A 14576-nucleotide genomic window follows, 5' to 3' on the forward strand; every position below is an offset into this window, starting at 1 on the left:
CCAGCGGAGTCTAGAATATCACTGTTCAGAAAAAGTTTGCCAGTCCTGACTCTATAACCATGTTGGCCTCTTTGCTGTGCCAAACACACCTTTAGGTACGGTTGCCTCAGGCCGTTAGCGCTTGCTGTTCTCTCCTTATGGCCTTGTTCTTTGATAGCTCCTCTTCGTTCTCAAACCAGAATTTTAGGTTTTACTTTTGAGGGACAGAAGAAAACTTTGCATTTTACTGATTCATTTGCTTGGGGCTAGCAACAAAACAGAGAGTAAATACATCAGTCTTTGCTATCATGGAATATAGAATCTTTTGAGAGAAAAGGCAGTAAACATAATTGCACAAATATTATATCACAAATTGTGTTAAATCCTATGAAGGAAATGTTCAGGGACCTGAGAGATTATAAATAGAGGGGGAAGTAATTTTAAAAAGGGATTATATTGACTTTTTTTTTTTGAGACAAGATTTCATGCCATGGCCTATCCTGAAGTACAGTGTGTGGGATCACAGCTCACTCTAGCCTTGACCTCCTGGGCTCAAGTGAAACTCCCACCTTATCCCCCTGCATAGTCCCCTTGGAACTGTAGGCCCGCCACCACACCTGGCTAATTTTGTATGTGTGTGTGTATGCGTAGAGATGAGGTCTCACTGTCTTCCCCAGGATGGTCTCAAACTTCTGGGCTCAAGTGATCCTCCTACCTCAGCCTCCCAAAGTGTTAGGATTATAGGCAGAGCCACAGCGCCTGGCCTAGATTGACTTTATCTCTTCTGCTGCCACCACGGACTACATTGATTCATGCTAGCATCATCTCTTGACTGGATTACTACAGTAGCTTCCTAACTGATCTCTCTACCTCTGCTCTTGCATACCTGCAGTCAGTTTTCTATACAGCAGTCATGGTGACTCTATGAAAATAAGTCAGGTTACTGTTTTATCCAAACCTTTTGATGGTTCACCCTCTTACACTGTATAGTAAAACTCAGAAGTCTTACAGTTGCATTCAAAGCATCATCACTTCTTTGACTTCATCACCCACTATTTTCTCCCTTGCTCTTTCTATGGCCATATTGGTCTCCTTGCCATGCCGGATACCTTCTCAGGTACCCTCTTGTTCCAGGGTACTGGCACTTGATTTTCCCTAGATTGGAAATTCTCAGATATCTGCTTGGCTTACCTCATCACCTTTTTCATGCCTTTTATAGTCATGCTGTTTTACAGTTAATTTTTTTTTCACGTAGTCAAACAACCATGTTATTTAAAACGACAACCTTACCTCTCCCCATGTATTCACTTTATTCCTATCTCTGTGTTCTCCATGGCACTTACCACTGTTTACTATATCATATTTTTACCTATTTTGTTTTCCCTTCTAAAAGCTTCACAAGAGCACAGATTTTTAAATGTTTACTGACCTCGTGATCCACCCACCTCAGCCTCCCAAAGTGCTGGAATTACAGGTGTGAGCCACCGTGCCCGGCCAGTTAATTTTTGTATTTTTAGAAGAGGCAGGATTTTGCCATGTTGCCCTAGCTGGTCTTGAACTCCTGGACTCAAGTGATCCACCTGCCTCAGCCTCCCAAAGTGCTGGGATTAGAGGTGTGACCCACTGTGCCTGGCCCTTTCAAGTATTTGTATCTCTGGCCTTGAGAAACTTAGTTTCCATTATCTTCAATGTGTTTACTTAATTGCCTCATTTTTCCTATTTGTAACCAAACTCATAGCCATGCCAGCTAAAAGCCTGGTCTCAGATATGTTGGTCACTCCTGCTGAAAATTTGCTCCCAGAAATAATTATTAGAAAAATATCCCTGGTGAAGGATTGGGGGAAGTATAAGAGGAAAAGAAAGGAGGAAAGATTAGAGGCCAGTTGAAAAGCTTGGCCTGACCCTTTTCCCTTCCCTTCCCTGCCAGACTTGCTGACTGAAAGCTCACCCTGATGGGGTAAGACTGCTTTATATTTAGTGATCATTCTGGCTGCTATGCAGAAAACAGGTTGGAAAGAATGAAAAAGGAGATGAAGAGATTGGCTAGGAAACTTTTGGATTCCTAGCTAAAAGAAAGTGGTAGCTTTGATGTGCTATGTGGCAGTGCTGGAGGTGGATAGATGTGAACTTACCTAAAACATTTGAAAGTTGGTAAACCTGTTTTTAATGGGCAGTTTGCCAGAGATACTAATTTTTCCAATGGATATAAACATAGTTATTTTAGTAAAAAATAGTATTTTTAAGAAACGTATTGGTTTTTGGAGCAGATCTTAGTTTGCTTTTAGCCAATAACAGTTGATAAATGTTTTTCTGTGGTGGTGGGTATGAGTTTTTGCTTATAGATTTTCACTGCATTCATTTTTTAAGCTCCTGGTTTATGTATTAAAAGATTTTGTTTAATGTAAAATAGCTGCTCAAAGTAAGCATAAATAATTTTTCTATTAAACCAGTTGTATTTATGTAAATGTATGTAACAGTTAGCTCTGGTAATTATTTATTCTGCTCTATTTTTTAGATATTATGATCAAATTTGTTCTATTGAACCCAAATTCCCATTTTCTGAAAATCAGGTAAGTCATTAATTCTGTCTTAAAATTATATGGTAAGGACAAATCACCCATTTCCTTCTGCCAATATTTTCACTGTCTTTAGAGTTTTATGAGATAGTGTTATAAAAATAGAAGCTTTTAGGTCTGTCTGATGTGAATATATCTGCGTCTGAAGAAAGAATCTCCTGGAATTCTGTTCAAGTCATTCTTCAGTCACTTCTTGCGCTTATATAGAGCAACGGTTTTTTTTTTTTTTTGGACTTCGTTTTATGTCAGTAGGTTCTGTTGGCAGATTAATCTGCTGTGTCCTTTCCCTTTGACTTAGGATGGAAACTGCACAATTCAGGAATTATTAGTCTCAGTTTATGTGCTTTAAAAATTATTTACACAAGTTACATTTGCATGTAAAAGTTGCAAATACTGTTGTGATTAAATGTTAATTACATGAATGTCAACTGTATTTCCTCTTTAAAGGCTAGATGTTGAAAATGCTGGTAATTTCTTATAGTTTTGGAGATTGGATAAAGGTTTTAAAATTAGTGATGCTTTTAAATTTTAAAATTGTCATAAGAAAAGTACTTTAAACATTCTTGTACTAAAGTTTTTACAGGTGAAATAATTATATGTTGAGATTTCCTTTAAAATATTCCTGGAAAAGAAGTGTAGGTGGCTGGAGGCAGGGCAAGTTGGGAGGTAGATGAACCAAGAAGGGCAAAAGACTAAAGCCGCTGATGGGTATACTGGAGTTTATTCTCTTTATTCTTTTTAGGTTTTCTGTATGTTTGAAAATTTCCTTAATCAAGAATTTAGAAATTTTTGTATTGGATTGCAATAAATAATTTAAATGAGGTTTCCTTTTTTTTAATCTTTGTATGTGATAATACATATTTCAGGAGCAGAGAGATAATTTTTTAATAAAGTAAACTTTTAATTTTCATGTGGCATACAGAAAAGTGAACAAATCATGAGTATGGCTTAAATCCTCACAAAGTGAATATGCCTGTATGACCACTACCTAGATAAAGAAATAAAATATTAACCCATCCCCCAAAGTAACCATTCTCCTACTTTTGTCATCATGGAATAGTTTTTAATTTCATCTTCTAGGAAACCTGTAGTACTTACTTTTATTTTCCTTGCTTTTCTTGGCTGATTTGGCAAGCATCTATTACTAATTTTGTTCCATAAAAGTCACTGTGTGTTTGTAAATATGAATAAGATAGTGATTATGATTACCAAGGCAGAATGACCATGTGAAATATTCCAGTGCCAGTATTTTACTTTGTTAAAATTTCAATTTAAATGAAAAGGAGAAGGAAAGGGAGTTGGGTGGTTATAGGAGATAATATTTTAGACAGGTTGAGCTTTTGTCCTTTTTTTCATTGTGGATTTCTCTTTGAATTCAGGAAGGTAACACAGTTTTTTCTTTCATTCTATCCAGATCTGCTTGACATTTACCTGGAAGGATGCTTTCGATAAGGGTTCACTTTTTGGAGGCTCTGTAAAACTGGGTATGTAATTTTTAATAAAAATGATAGGAAAATTGGTCTAACTACTTTGCATTGTTTTTGGTTTTTAAAATTGCCATCCTAATGACTCTTTGTAAATACTAAAGTTGTTTACATCTCATTTTCTTTTTAACTTCAACTTTTAATGCAATTTTGAAATATTTGTAGAGAGCCCATGCCTTGCCAGGCACTGTCCTAGTTACAAAAATGAATAATGCAGATGTACTCAGTTCTTGGGAAGATAGATGATCATTTAAAAGTGTAATATGTACTGTATAAAATGTAATATGTATTATCAGCCTATGAACAAACTCATGGAAGCATATATGAGGACGAAAGTAACTCTACCTGTTGAAAGCAGACAATGTTTGAGTTAGGCCTTGAAGGATGAATTTGTAGAAAATAATATTATAGGTACAAAATTATAACCAAAGGTCAGAAGGGTGAAGGCTTTTGATCTACCACTCCAGCAAGATAACCTGTCTGTGCCTTAATTTTCTCCTCTGTGAAATAGAGATAATACTATTTATCTCATTGGATTCTTTTTTGTTTGTTTTCGAGATGGATTTTAGCTCTTGTTCAGGCTGGAGTGCAGTGGCGCTATCTCGGCTCACTGCAACCTCCGTCTCCTGGATTCAAGCAATTCTCCTGCCTCAGGCTCCCGAGTAGCTGGGATTATAGGTGCCCGTTACTACCCCTGGCTAATTTTTTGTATTTTTTTAGTAGAAATGGGGTTTCATTGTGTTGGTCAGGCTGGTCTCGAACTCCTGACCTCAGGTGATTCACCTGTCTCGCCTTCCTGAACTGCTGGGATTACAGGCGTGAGCCACTACACTAGCCTATCTCATTGGATTCTTATGTGGATTAAATGAGTGAATACATGTAAGGTCCTAAGAACAGTGCTCAATAAGTATTAGCTGCAATGAATACTTATATTATCATATAACATTGTAATATAATGTATATATGATATATATTATATACTATATGTAATACTATAAAGGTATGTATAATATGTCTTATATAGTATATCCCTTTTATAGTATATGTATACATAAGATATGCTATAATATATATCTGTATGCCTTATAAGATATATAGATGTATATTATACAGTATGTACATAGCATATACATACATATATCTAAGATTTATACTTATATATAGGTGAGGAACTGGAAATATATATTTTATAGTAGATATATATAATGTTAATTTAATAATAATTATTATTGTTATGGCTTGTAACCATAGGTTGAATTGGGGATTATGGAGGGTGATGATAATAGAGAGCAGATTATGAAGAGTTGCAAATATTATGCTCCTGACTTTGTGCTTTCCCCTCTTATACAATAATAGTGAATGTTTATTGGGCATTTATTTTACCTAGGCACTCTGGAAGGGATTATTTGTAAATAATAAGATTATTTTTAAATAAGTAAGATTATTTATGAATAAGATTATTTATGATTAAGTAAGATTATTTATAAATAAGATTACTTAATTTATAAATTAAAATAATTTATTTATAAATAATCTTACTGAATTCTCCAATAGCTTAATGAGAAAAGGCACCATTATTGCCAGTTGAACAAACTGGTTTAGAAAGATTAATTGATATTCTGAGGTCATGTGGTTAGGATTTAATGAAGCTGGGATATGAATCTAGAAAGCTAACTCCCGGAACTGGAGAGAAACAGACCAGTTAGGAGACTGATGAGAGATGATGACGTTAGACAAGCTAGTGTGTTTGAGTCGGAGGAGAAGAGAGGGATTTTGGACTTGAGGTGAAGTTGACTAAATTTGCTGACTACTAGTCAGAAGGAAGAGTAGGAGTTGAGGCTTGACTCTGAGATTTATAACTTGGTTTGACCTGTTGGATATTTATTCCTTTTGGTAGAAAGGTTGAGTCTGACTTTTCTGTGTTATGTTGGGGTAGACATTTCTCTCGCGTTTTGAAATAAAGGATTTAAAGCTCGGAAGAGAAAGAGATATAAATTTGGAAACAATTATTAGGTGATAATAAATTTATTCCTTCTGGCAGATAATTGAGAAAAGTATGAAAGCCAGAGCTAGGTAATATAATATTTAGGGAAAATAGAGGAAGAGGTTCTGGGAATGAGGTTGAGAAAAAGCTTTCAGATCTTACAGGAACCAGGGAAAAATGAAGATGAGAAGGAATGCCAGAAGAATTTCGAAGGTGATGTGGTCCAGTGGTTCCCAAACCTGGCTGCATATTAATATTACCTGGGAAAAATGTTAAAGATAAAGGCTTATCTTTAAAGATGAAGATACAGAGTGCCAGATGTGATAGGAGAAAATTTCAGAGTAGGCCACTGGAATCGCTATCTTTGAAAATATCTCCAGGTGACTCTGAGGGTCATCGCAGGTCCAGGCTAGAACAACCTTGACAGAGTCATTGTGGCAGAACTCAAGTTATGTAAGGTTGGAGAAGTCACTGGATTTGGTAGAGAGAAATTTCACTGGAGTATCCTGAAGAAGCATCAGATTGAGGGCCGAATGGGAGGTGAGGGAACGGAAACAGTAAATGTGGATTGATCATTTCAGGAAATTTGCAGTAATGATTTGGGGACAAAGGGAGCATCATTCTGAGAGGGAGCCAAGGTAAAGAAAAGGATTCTTAATGCTGGTATGACTCAAGAAAATTGGTGGGCCGAGAAAGGGGGCGGATGGCAGGAGAGCTAGGAGATACTTGAGTGGTGAACTCAAGTATCTGGAAGAACTGGGAAGCAAAAAATTAGATCATAAAGCAGAGGTGGTTCACCAAGGCATTTCTAGTAGCAAAAATTGGGAATTAAATGTCCTTTAGTAATGTCTTGGTTAAATAAAAGGCTACCCATTCATTTGAATATTGTGTACTTTTGGAATACTAAGAATGAAAATGCATGTATTTGTTGACATGTAAAGCTATATCAGTGGAATATTGACTAAAAGGCCTTCTATAGTTCGGAGTTGTTGCATTGTACAACTCTAGGGTCCCCTGAGTTGGGCTTCTTGGGACGCTCCCTATATAGAACCCAGAGTGATTCCTCCTCCCTCTAGTTGTGCATTCCAGGCAACTCGAGAATGTTATACTATCCATTTTGTGAAAAGTTATGTGTGTGAATGTATATGTAGTTATTTGTGAGATACCAAAAAATAAATTCTGGTTAACTCTGGAAGATGAGATCTTGGGTGACTTTTATTTATTTTTTGTTTAAAAATTGAATTTTAGAAAACTATATTTATAATTATTTCCATTTTGAAAAACTTAGAAGGTTGAAGTGGTGGCTCATGCCTATAATTCCAGCACTTGGGGAGGCTGATGCAGCCAGATCACTTGAACCTAGGAGTTCAAGACCAGCCTGGGCAACAGATGAAACTCTGTCTCTACAAAAAATATAAAAATTACCCGGACATGATGGTGTGTGCCTGTAGTCCTGACTGTTTGGGGGTCTAAGGTGGTAGGATTGTTTGAGCCTGGGAGGTTGAAGCTATTGAGCCATGACCATGCCAGTGTACTTCAACCTGGGTGACAGAGTGAGACCTTGTCTCAAAAGAAAAAATAAGATAGAAGAAAAACGTAGTAAAAAAGAGAGCAAGTAAGAAATAAGAATACAGTTAAATATTTAAGAAGTCATCTTTGAAAAAAGGAAAATTAAATATTATTTTGAAAACCTGGTTTAAGTTTAGATGGATAGAAGAAATAAAGGAAAAAAGGTAAGAGTTAATTGCAAGATCAAAATAGCTTATATGTAAAATCTCATAGAAGCTCCTATATACGAAACATTGTCAAAATGAGAGACTACAGTCTGGGATGATAATATTTATGGGCAACATAATAGACTGAGATATGTATCTGGTATATAAACAGTTTACTTTTACTTCTTCCCTGAAATACATTTTATCCTTCTCTTTTTTCTTTGAAACAGTCTTGCTCTGTTGTGCGGGTGGAGTGCAGTGGCGTGATTTCAGCTCACTGCAGCCTCTGCCTCTGGGGCTCAAGGGATTCTCGAGCCTCAGCCTTCTGAGTAGCTGGGATTACAGGTGTGTGCCACCATGCCCAGCGAATTTTTGTATTTTTAGTAGAGATAGTGTTTCGCCATGTTGGCGAGGCTGGTCTTGAACTCCTGCCCTCAACAGTTTCACCTGTCTTGGCCTTCCAAAGTGCTGGGATTACAGGTGTGAGTCACTGCACCTGGCTGATATTTCATTTTGTTCCTTGCTCTCTCTTGCCACACTGGCCTAATATATATATTTATTGAATTAATTAAAATTATATTAGGAACTTGAAGGCATTGTTCTCTTGCCTTTTAGTATCTATTGTTACTGATGAAAAGTCTGATTTTTGTTATTTTGTAAGTGATCTGTTTCTTTGCTCTTGGGAATATTTTTACAGTCTTCTTTTTATCTTTCATATTTAGAAATCCTAAAAGATCTAATGGGATTTCATTTTATTCATTGTGTATAGGGCATTTCTTTTTTGGCCCTTTTAGTTAGACACATATCTCCCTTCAGCTCTGGGAAGCTTTCTTATATTTCTTTGATAATTTTGTTGTCTCTTTTGTCTCTCTTTCTTTGGAATACTTTATTAGATATTGGTTGGTCTGAGTTGTTCACTCATAATTTATATATTTTTTCTTTTTTTAACTTTATAGTCTACTTTCTGAGATTGCCTAGGTATTTTAAAACTTTTGAAAAAAAATTTTTTTCCTCCCTCCACCGTTAAAATTTTTGAAAAAAATTTAACAATCAAGTTTTTAATTTTTAGGAGCTTTTTCTTATTAACTAAAAAAATCCTGTTCTTTTATGGATATACCATCTTTGAATAAGGAAGGCTAATTATGATCTTTCGAATATTATGTTTTATGACTGGAATTGTCTTTATTTATTTTGGGCTTAGTTTTTCAGTTCACATTGCTCTTCTTTTATTTTACTGCAGGCTTTTTTCACAACTTGATTATTTTAGATTTCCCATATATTTAATATAGTAGATTAGAGTAGCTGATGTTTATGTCTGCTGTAGTTTAAAATGACGAGACTGGATTTGGTTGGGAAGTGAGTTGAAAACTGGCTATGATTACATAGGAGGCTACCAAAGTATTGTAACAGGGAGGGCTTTACTTTATGGCACTACTCTGTGGCACAAATACACAAATGTATTGTTCTTATTCTCCTAGACGGTTTGTTCAGTGTTTTTTGTAAGGAGCCTTATTTTGCCTGGCGGTCAATACCTTGCACATTATGCAAGATCTTGAATTCTACTGTGAATGAATTCTGTAAATATTAGGGAGCTATTGTGGATTCTTTTTTAAAAGTTATTTTTCAATTGTGATACAATATACATAACCATTATAAGCGTACCATTTTAAGTGTACACTTCAGTGGTATTAAGTACATTTACATTATTGTGCAAACATCATCTTGAGAACTCTTTTTTCACCTCACAAAACTGAAACTCTGCCCAGTGAGTGGTAACTTCCCAGACCAGGTGTGGTGGCTCATGCCTGTAATCCTAGCATTTTGGGAGGCTGAGGTGGGCGGATTGCTTGAACCCAGGAGTTCAAGACCAGCCTAGGCAACATAGTGAGTCCCTGTCACTACAAAGGACACAAAAATTAGCCGGTGTGGTAGCCTGTGCCTGTAGTCCCAGCTACTTAGGAGCCTGAGGCAGGAGGATTGAGCCCAAGAGGTAGAGGCTGCAAGGAGCGTGATTGCACTACTGCACTCCAGCTTGGTGACAGAGTGAGACCCTGTCTCAAAAGAAAAAAATAAATAATAATGTCCTGTTCTTCCCTCCCCACGCAACCATGGCAACCACCATTCTTTCTGTCTCTGAATTTAACTGTAGGTACCTCATACAAGCAGAATCATAGAGTGCATTTAAAAAAAATTTCACAACATGAAATTGATTATCTTAATCATTTTTAAGTGTACAGTTCACTAGTGTTGTGTGTATTTCACATTGTTGTGAAATAAATCTCCAGAACTTTTTCATCTTGCAAATCTGAAATAATGTGCTCATTGAACAACAGTCCCTCTCCCCCGCCACCATCCCTGATAACCGTCATTCTAATTTCTGTCTCTGTGAATTTGACTACTCTAGGTAACTCATATAAGTGGAGTCATACAATATTTGTCTTTTTGTGACTGACTTATTTCATTTAGCTTAATGTCTTCAAGATTCATCCGTGTTATAGCATATGATTTCCTTCTTGTTTAAGGCTCACTAATATTCCATTGTGTGTATATACAACATTTTGTTTATCATCAATTATCAACATTTTGTTTATTCATCAATCCACAGACACTTGAGTTGCTTTCGTGTTTGGCTATTGTGAATGTTACTGCTATGGAAAGGTACACATACATCTTTTTGAGACTGTGTTTTCATTTCTTTTGGGTTTATGCCCAAAAGTGGAATTCCTGGATAAAATGGCAATTCTATTTTTAATATTTTGAGGACATGCTGTACTGTTTTCTGTTTTCTGCAGCAGTTGCACTTTTTAATTTTTAATTTTGAGACAGGGTCTTGCTCTTTTGCTCAGGCTGGAGTATAGTGGCATGATCATAGCTCACTGCAGCCTTGAACTCCTGATCCCGAGTGGTCCTCCTGCCTCTGAGTAGTTAGGACTACAGGCATGCACCTTCATACCTGGCTATTTAACGATGATTTTTTTTTAAGATAGAGATGGGGTCTTGCTGTGTTACTTAGGCTGGCCTCAAACTCTTGGCTTCAAGAGATCCTCCTGCCTCAGCCTACTAAAGTGCTGGAACTACAGGAGTGAGCCACCATGCCCGACCACCATTTTGCATTCCTGCCAACAGTACATTAGGGTTCTGGTTTGTCTATGTGTTCATCAACACTTATTTTCTCTTTGTTTTTTAATATGAACTATTCTAAGTGGGTATGAGGTGTGTGGATTTTTTTTATCAGAGTTGGGTTTTATCCAAACTAATCTGCTAGCCCTTTGAGAAGTGTATTTGCACGAGGGAGGAAAGCATAAGGTCAGCTAGGAGATAATTGCATTGATTTAGATTTGTAGTAGTGAGGAACTTGTGTCCCTGTGGTGGGACAATATGATTTTGAGAGGTGATGGAAAAATGGAAATAATTTATTTGAATTTAAGAAATTGAGAGAAATGACATGAAAATGACTTTTACATTTGAATTTCATTTTAACAGAAGTGTGGAAGTAAAGGGAAGGAGAGAAGGAATAACTTACTGATCTTTAGAGTTTTAGGTGATGGGAGTATTGTTGTGGAAATAAATGCCTCTAAGGGCAGCTTGAAATATGGGAGCATATGACAGTGAGGAAACAGGTCTGGAAACTTGTTTTTGTCAGTCAGTGGGATGATAGAAGTTACAGTATTTCTCTTTGAAACATTTGTTTTCTTTAGAAAAAATAATCTGATAAATTTTTCCTTCTCAATTTTTTACAGCTCTTGCAAGCTTAGGATATGAAAAGAGCTGTGTGTTGTTCAATTGTGCAGCCTTAGCTAGCCAAATTGCAGCAGAACAGAACCTGGATAATGATGAAGGATTGAAAATCGCTGCTAAGCATTACCAGGTATGCGGAAAAGTAGTTATTACATTAATGATCAACACTAAGTTGGATTAAGTGGAAAATAATTTGCATTTAGGTTTATAGATGCTTCTTACCCAACAGATGTTTCTGAAAACTAACGCACTTTTAAAATGAATTGATTCTTATTGTTGAAGCCCTTAGATAAACTGTCTGTAGACCAGGTCTGTTTTTCCTCACTGTTTTATACCCAGCACCTAGCACAGTGCCTGGCACATAAGAGAGGCTCAATAATTGTTGGTTGAAGAAATTATGAAATGTCTGAGATTTCATCTCAGGCTTTTAGCGTAAATCCATTTTAAATAAATAACCAAATTAAAAAAATTTGTACGTTATTTTTATATGTTGTCTTAGAGTAAGACACACTTGAAATTTCACTGGTGTTATAAAAATAAAGACAAGAAATTGGCAAGAAAATAAAATTTTAACTTTGAGACTTGTGGAAAGGTCATATTTAAATGTGGTCAAACACCTAATGTTCATAAGTGCCTAATCTGTTTTGGGTACTAATCATATACTAATATGGTGTGTTATTTTGTGGCAGTTGTTTATTCAGCTTTTTTTTCTTTGTTTAAAAAATTAGTATTAAGTAATATATATAATCGTGTTGCCATATTTTATATTATTTTCTAATTTATAAAGTGTTTTCATGTACATTATTTGACTCTCAGATAAACCTTGTGATATATGTTATATAATGTCATTCCCATTTTACATACCAGGAGACTAGACGTCAGAAGTCTTAATAAAGCTGTCCATTTGGGTTTCAGTAGTTATGATTCCAAATTTCATGTAATTTCAAATGTTCTTCCGCTGTTTCATCCCCAAACCTCCCATGAAATTTGCTTGTCTCAGAGGTAGTCCACTTTTTCCCATTGTTTACGTTCAGGGGAGAGGTGAGGGATGCTGTTCTGAGAAAGTGAAAGGAAAATATACTTTAAGGGAACAACACGCTCCAAATTGTGACTTCCCTTACAGTTTTCAATGGTCATAGATGACAAACGTAAAGCATATGCTATTTTTTTTTTTTTTGAGGCTATACATGGAAAATATTTTAAAATGTGAAAACAGACTGGGTGTGGTGACTCAAGCCTGTAATCCCAGCACTTTGGGAGGCCAAGGTGGGCAGATCACGAGGTCAGGTGTTCGAGTACAGCCTGGACAACATGGCAAAACCCCATGTCTACTAAAAATACAAAAATTAGCTGGGCATGGTGGCAGGCACGTGTAATACCTGCTTCTCGGGAGGCTGAGGCAAGAGAATTGCTTGAACCTGGGAGATGGAGGTTGGAGTGAGCTGAGATTGTGCCATTGCACTCCAGCCTGGGTGACAACAGCAAGACTCTGTCTCATTAGGAAAAAAAAAGATTAATAAAATAAAATGTGGAAACAAAATTTTATTTAGCTTTCGGTTAATTATAACTCAGTTAATTGGTATGTGAGATTTTAGAAAGTTCATTCTGATTTATTAAAGAAACATTCCATTCCTGTGAACACATGAGTATTCACAGCAGGGTACCTGGTATCATGGAAAGATAGCTGGTGGTATTAGACCTAGGTCTTTGTCTGGGCTGCTTGCCACCCAGAAGCTTTGTGCCATTGGGCAAGTTCTTTAACTTCTCTAGACCTTTGGTTCCTTAAATGAGAGACTTATATACTTTGCTGTTCTAGATTGATTCATTAGTTTACCAAACAAGGTCGGTTATGCATTCCTAGCAGATACTCTAGTGTTATAATACTTCATGACTGCAGAAACATGCTGTTCATTTTAATACATTTGGCTTTGAGTTTTCTCTGTGTTGTCTACTTATCTAACTCATGACACTTTTTTTTTTTTTTTTGAGATGGAGGTTAGCTCTGTCGCCCAGGCTGGAGTACAATGGTGCGATCTTGGCTCGCTGCAACCGCTGACTCCTGGGTTCAAGCGATTCTCTTGCCTCAGCCTCCTGAGCAGCTGAGGTTACATTTGTGTGCCATTATGCCTGACTAGTTTTTGTATTTGTAGTAGAGACGGGGTTTCACCATGTTGGCCAGGCTGGTCTCAAACTTCTGACCTCAGGTGATCTGCCTGCCTTGGCCTCTGAAAGTGCTGGGATTACATGCCTGAGCCACTGTGCCCAGCCTTCTCATCACACCTTTTTTTTTTTTTTTCTTTTTTTGAGACAGAGTTTCGCTCTTGTTACCCAGGCTGGAGTGCAATGGCACGATCTCGGCTCACCGCAACCTCCGCCTCCCGGGTTCAGGCAATTCTCCTGCCTCAGCCTCCTGAGTAGCTGGGATTACAGGCACGCGCCACCATGCCCAGCTAACTTTTTGTATTTTTAGTAGAGACGGGGTTTCACCATGTTGACCAGGATGGTCTCGATCTCTTGACCTCGTGATCCACCCGCCTCGGCCTCCCAAAGTGCTGGGATTACAGGCTTGAGCCACCGCGCCCGGCCCTCTCATGACACCTTTTAATCCCAGACTGACTTCTTTTTCTTAGTATAATTTGTTTCATAAAAGCAAAATTATTTTAGTAGTAACAAAATATAATTGGGACAAAAAGTCTGATGGGGACATTTCACTAGGGAGCTCTGATGGCCAGACAGAAATCACTAGCATTGGTAATAATGCTGTTCCTTAGAGGACTAGGTATATGTACTGTTTGGGGTTTCCCCTGACTATGATTATTATTAAATATTAATAATAGCCGGGCGCGGTGGCTCAAGCCTGTAATCCCAGCACTTTGGGAGGCCGAGGCGGGTGGATCACGAGGTCAAGAGATCGAGACCATCTTGGTCAACATGGTGAAACCCCGTCTCTACTAAAAATACAAAAACATTAGCTGGACATGGTGGTGCATGCCTGTAATCCCAGCTACTCAGGAGGCTGAGGCAGGAGAATTGCCTGAACCCAGGAGGCGGAGGTTGCGGTGAGCCGAGATCGTGCCATTGCACTCCAGCCTGGGTAACA

The 14576-nt window shown here is 37.3% G+C and overlaps 1 protein-coding gene across 3 annotated transcripts in view; it reads left to right on the plus strand.

The window, feature by feature from the left end:
- Positions 1-14576, plus strand: part of PDCD6IP (programmed cell death 6 interacting protein) — a 69526-nt gene that overhangs the window by 8977 nt on the left and 45973 nt on the right. For all 3 annotated transcript variants that reach the window (XM_032269470.1, XM_032269462.1, XM_032269477.1), the window contains exons 2-4: positions 2495-2549; positions 3970-4039; positions 11479-11606. In XM_032269470.1, coding sequence (XP_032125361.1) covers positions 2495-2549; positions 3970-4039; positions 11479-11606 — 253 coding nt within the window. The remainder of the gene's footprint in view (positions 1-2494; positions 2550-3969; positions 4040-11478; positions 11607-14576) is intronic.

Source organism: Sapajus apella, unplaced genomic scaffold (assembly GCF_009761245.1).
Source record: "Sapajus apella isolate SASKATOON/1434 unplaced genomic scaffold, GSC_monkey_1.0 scaffold4, whole genome shotgun sequence".
Classification (NCBI taxonomy): domain Eukaryota; kingdom Metazoa; phylum Chordata; class Mammalia; order Primates; family Cebidae; genus Sapajus; species Sapajus apella.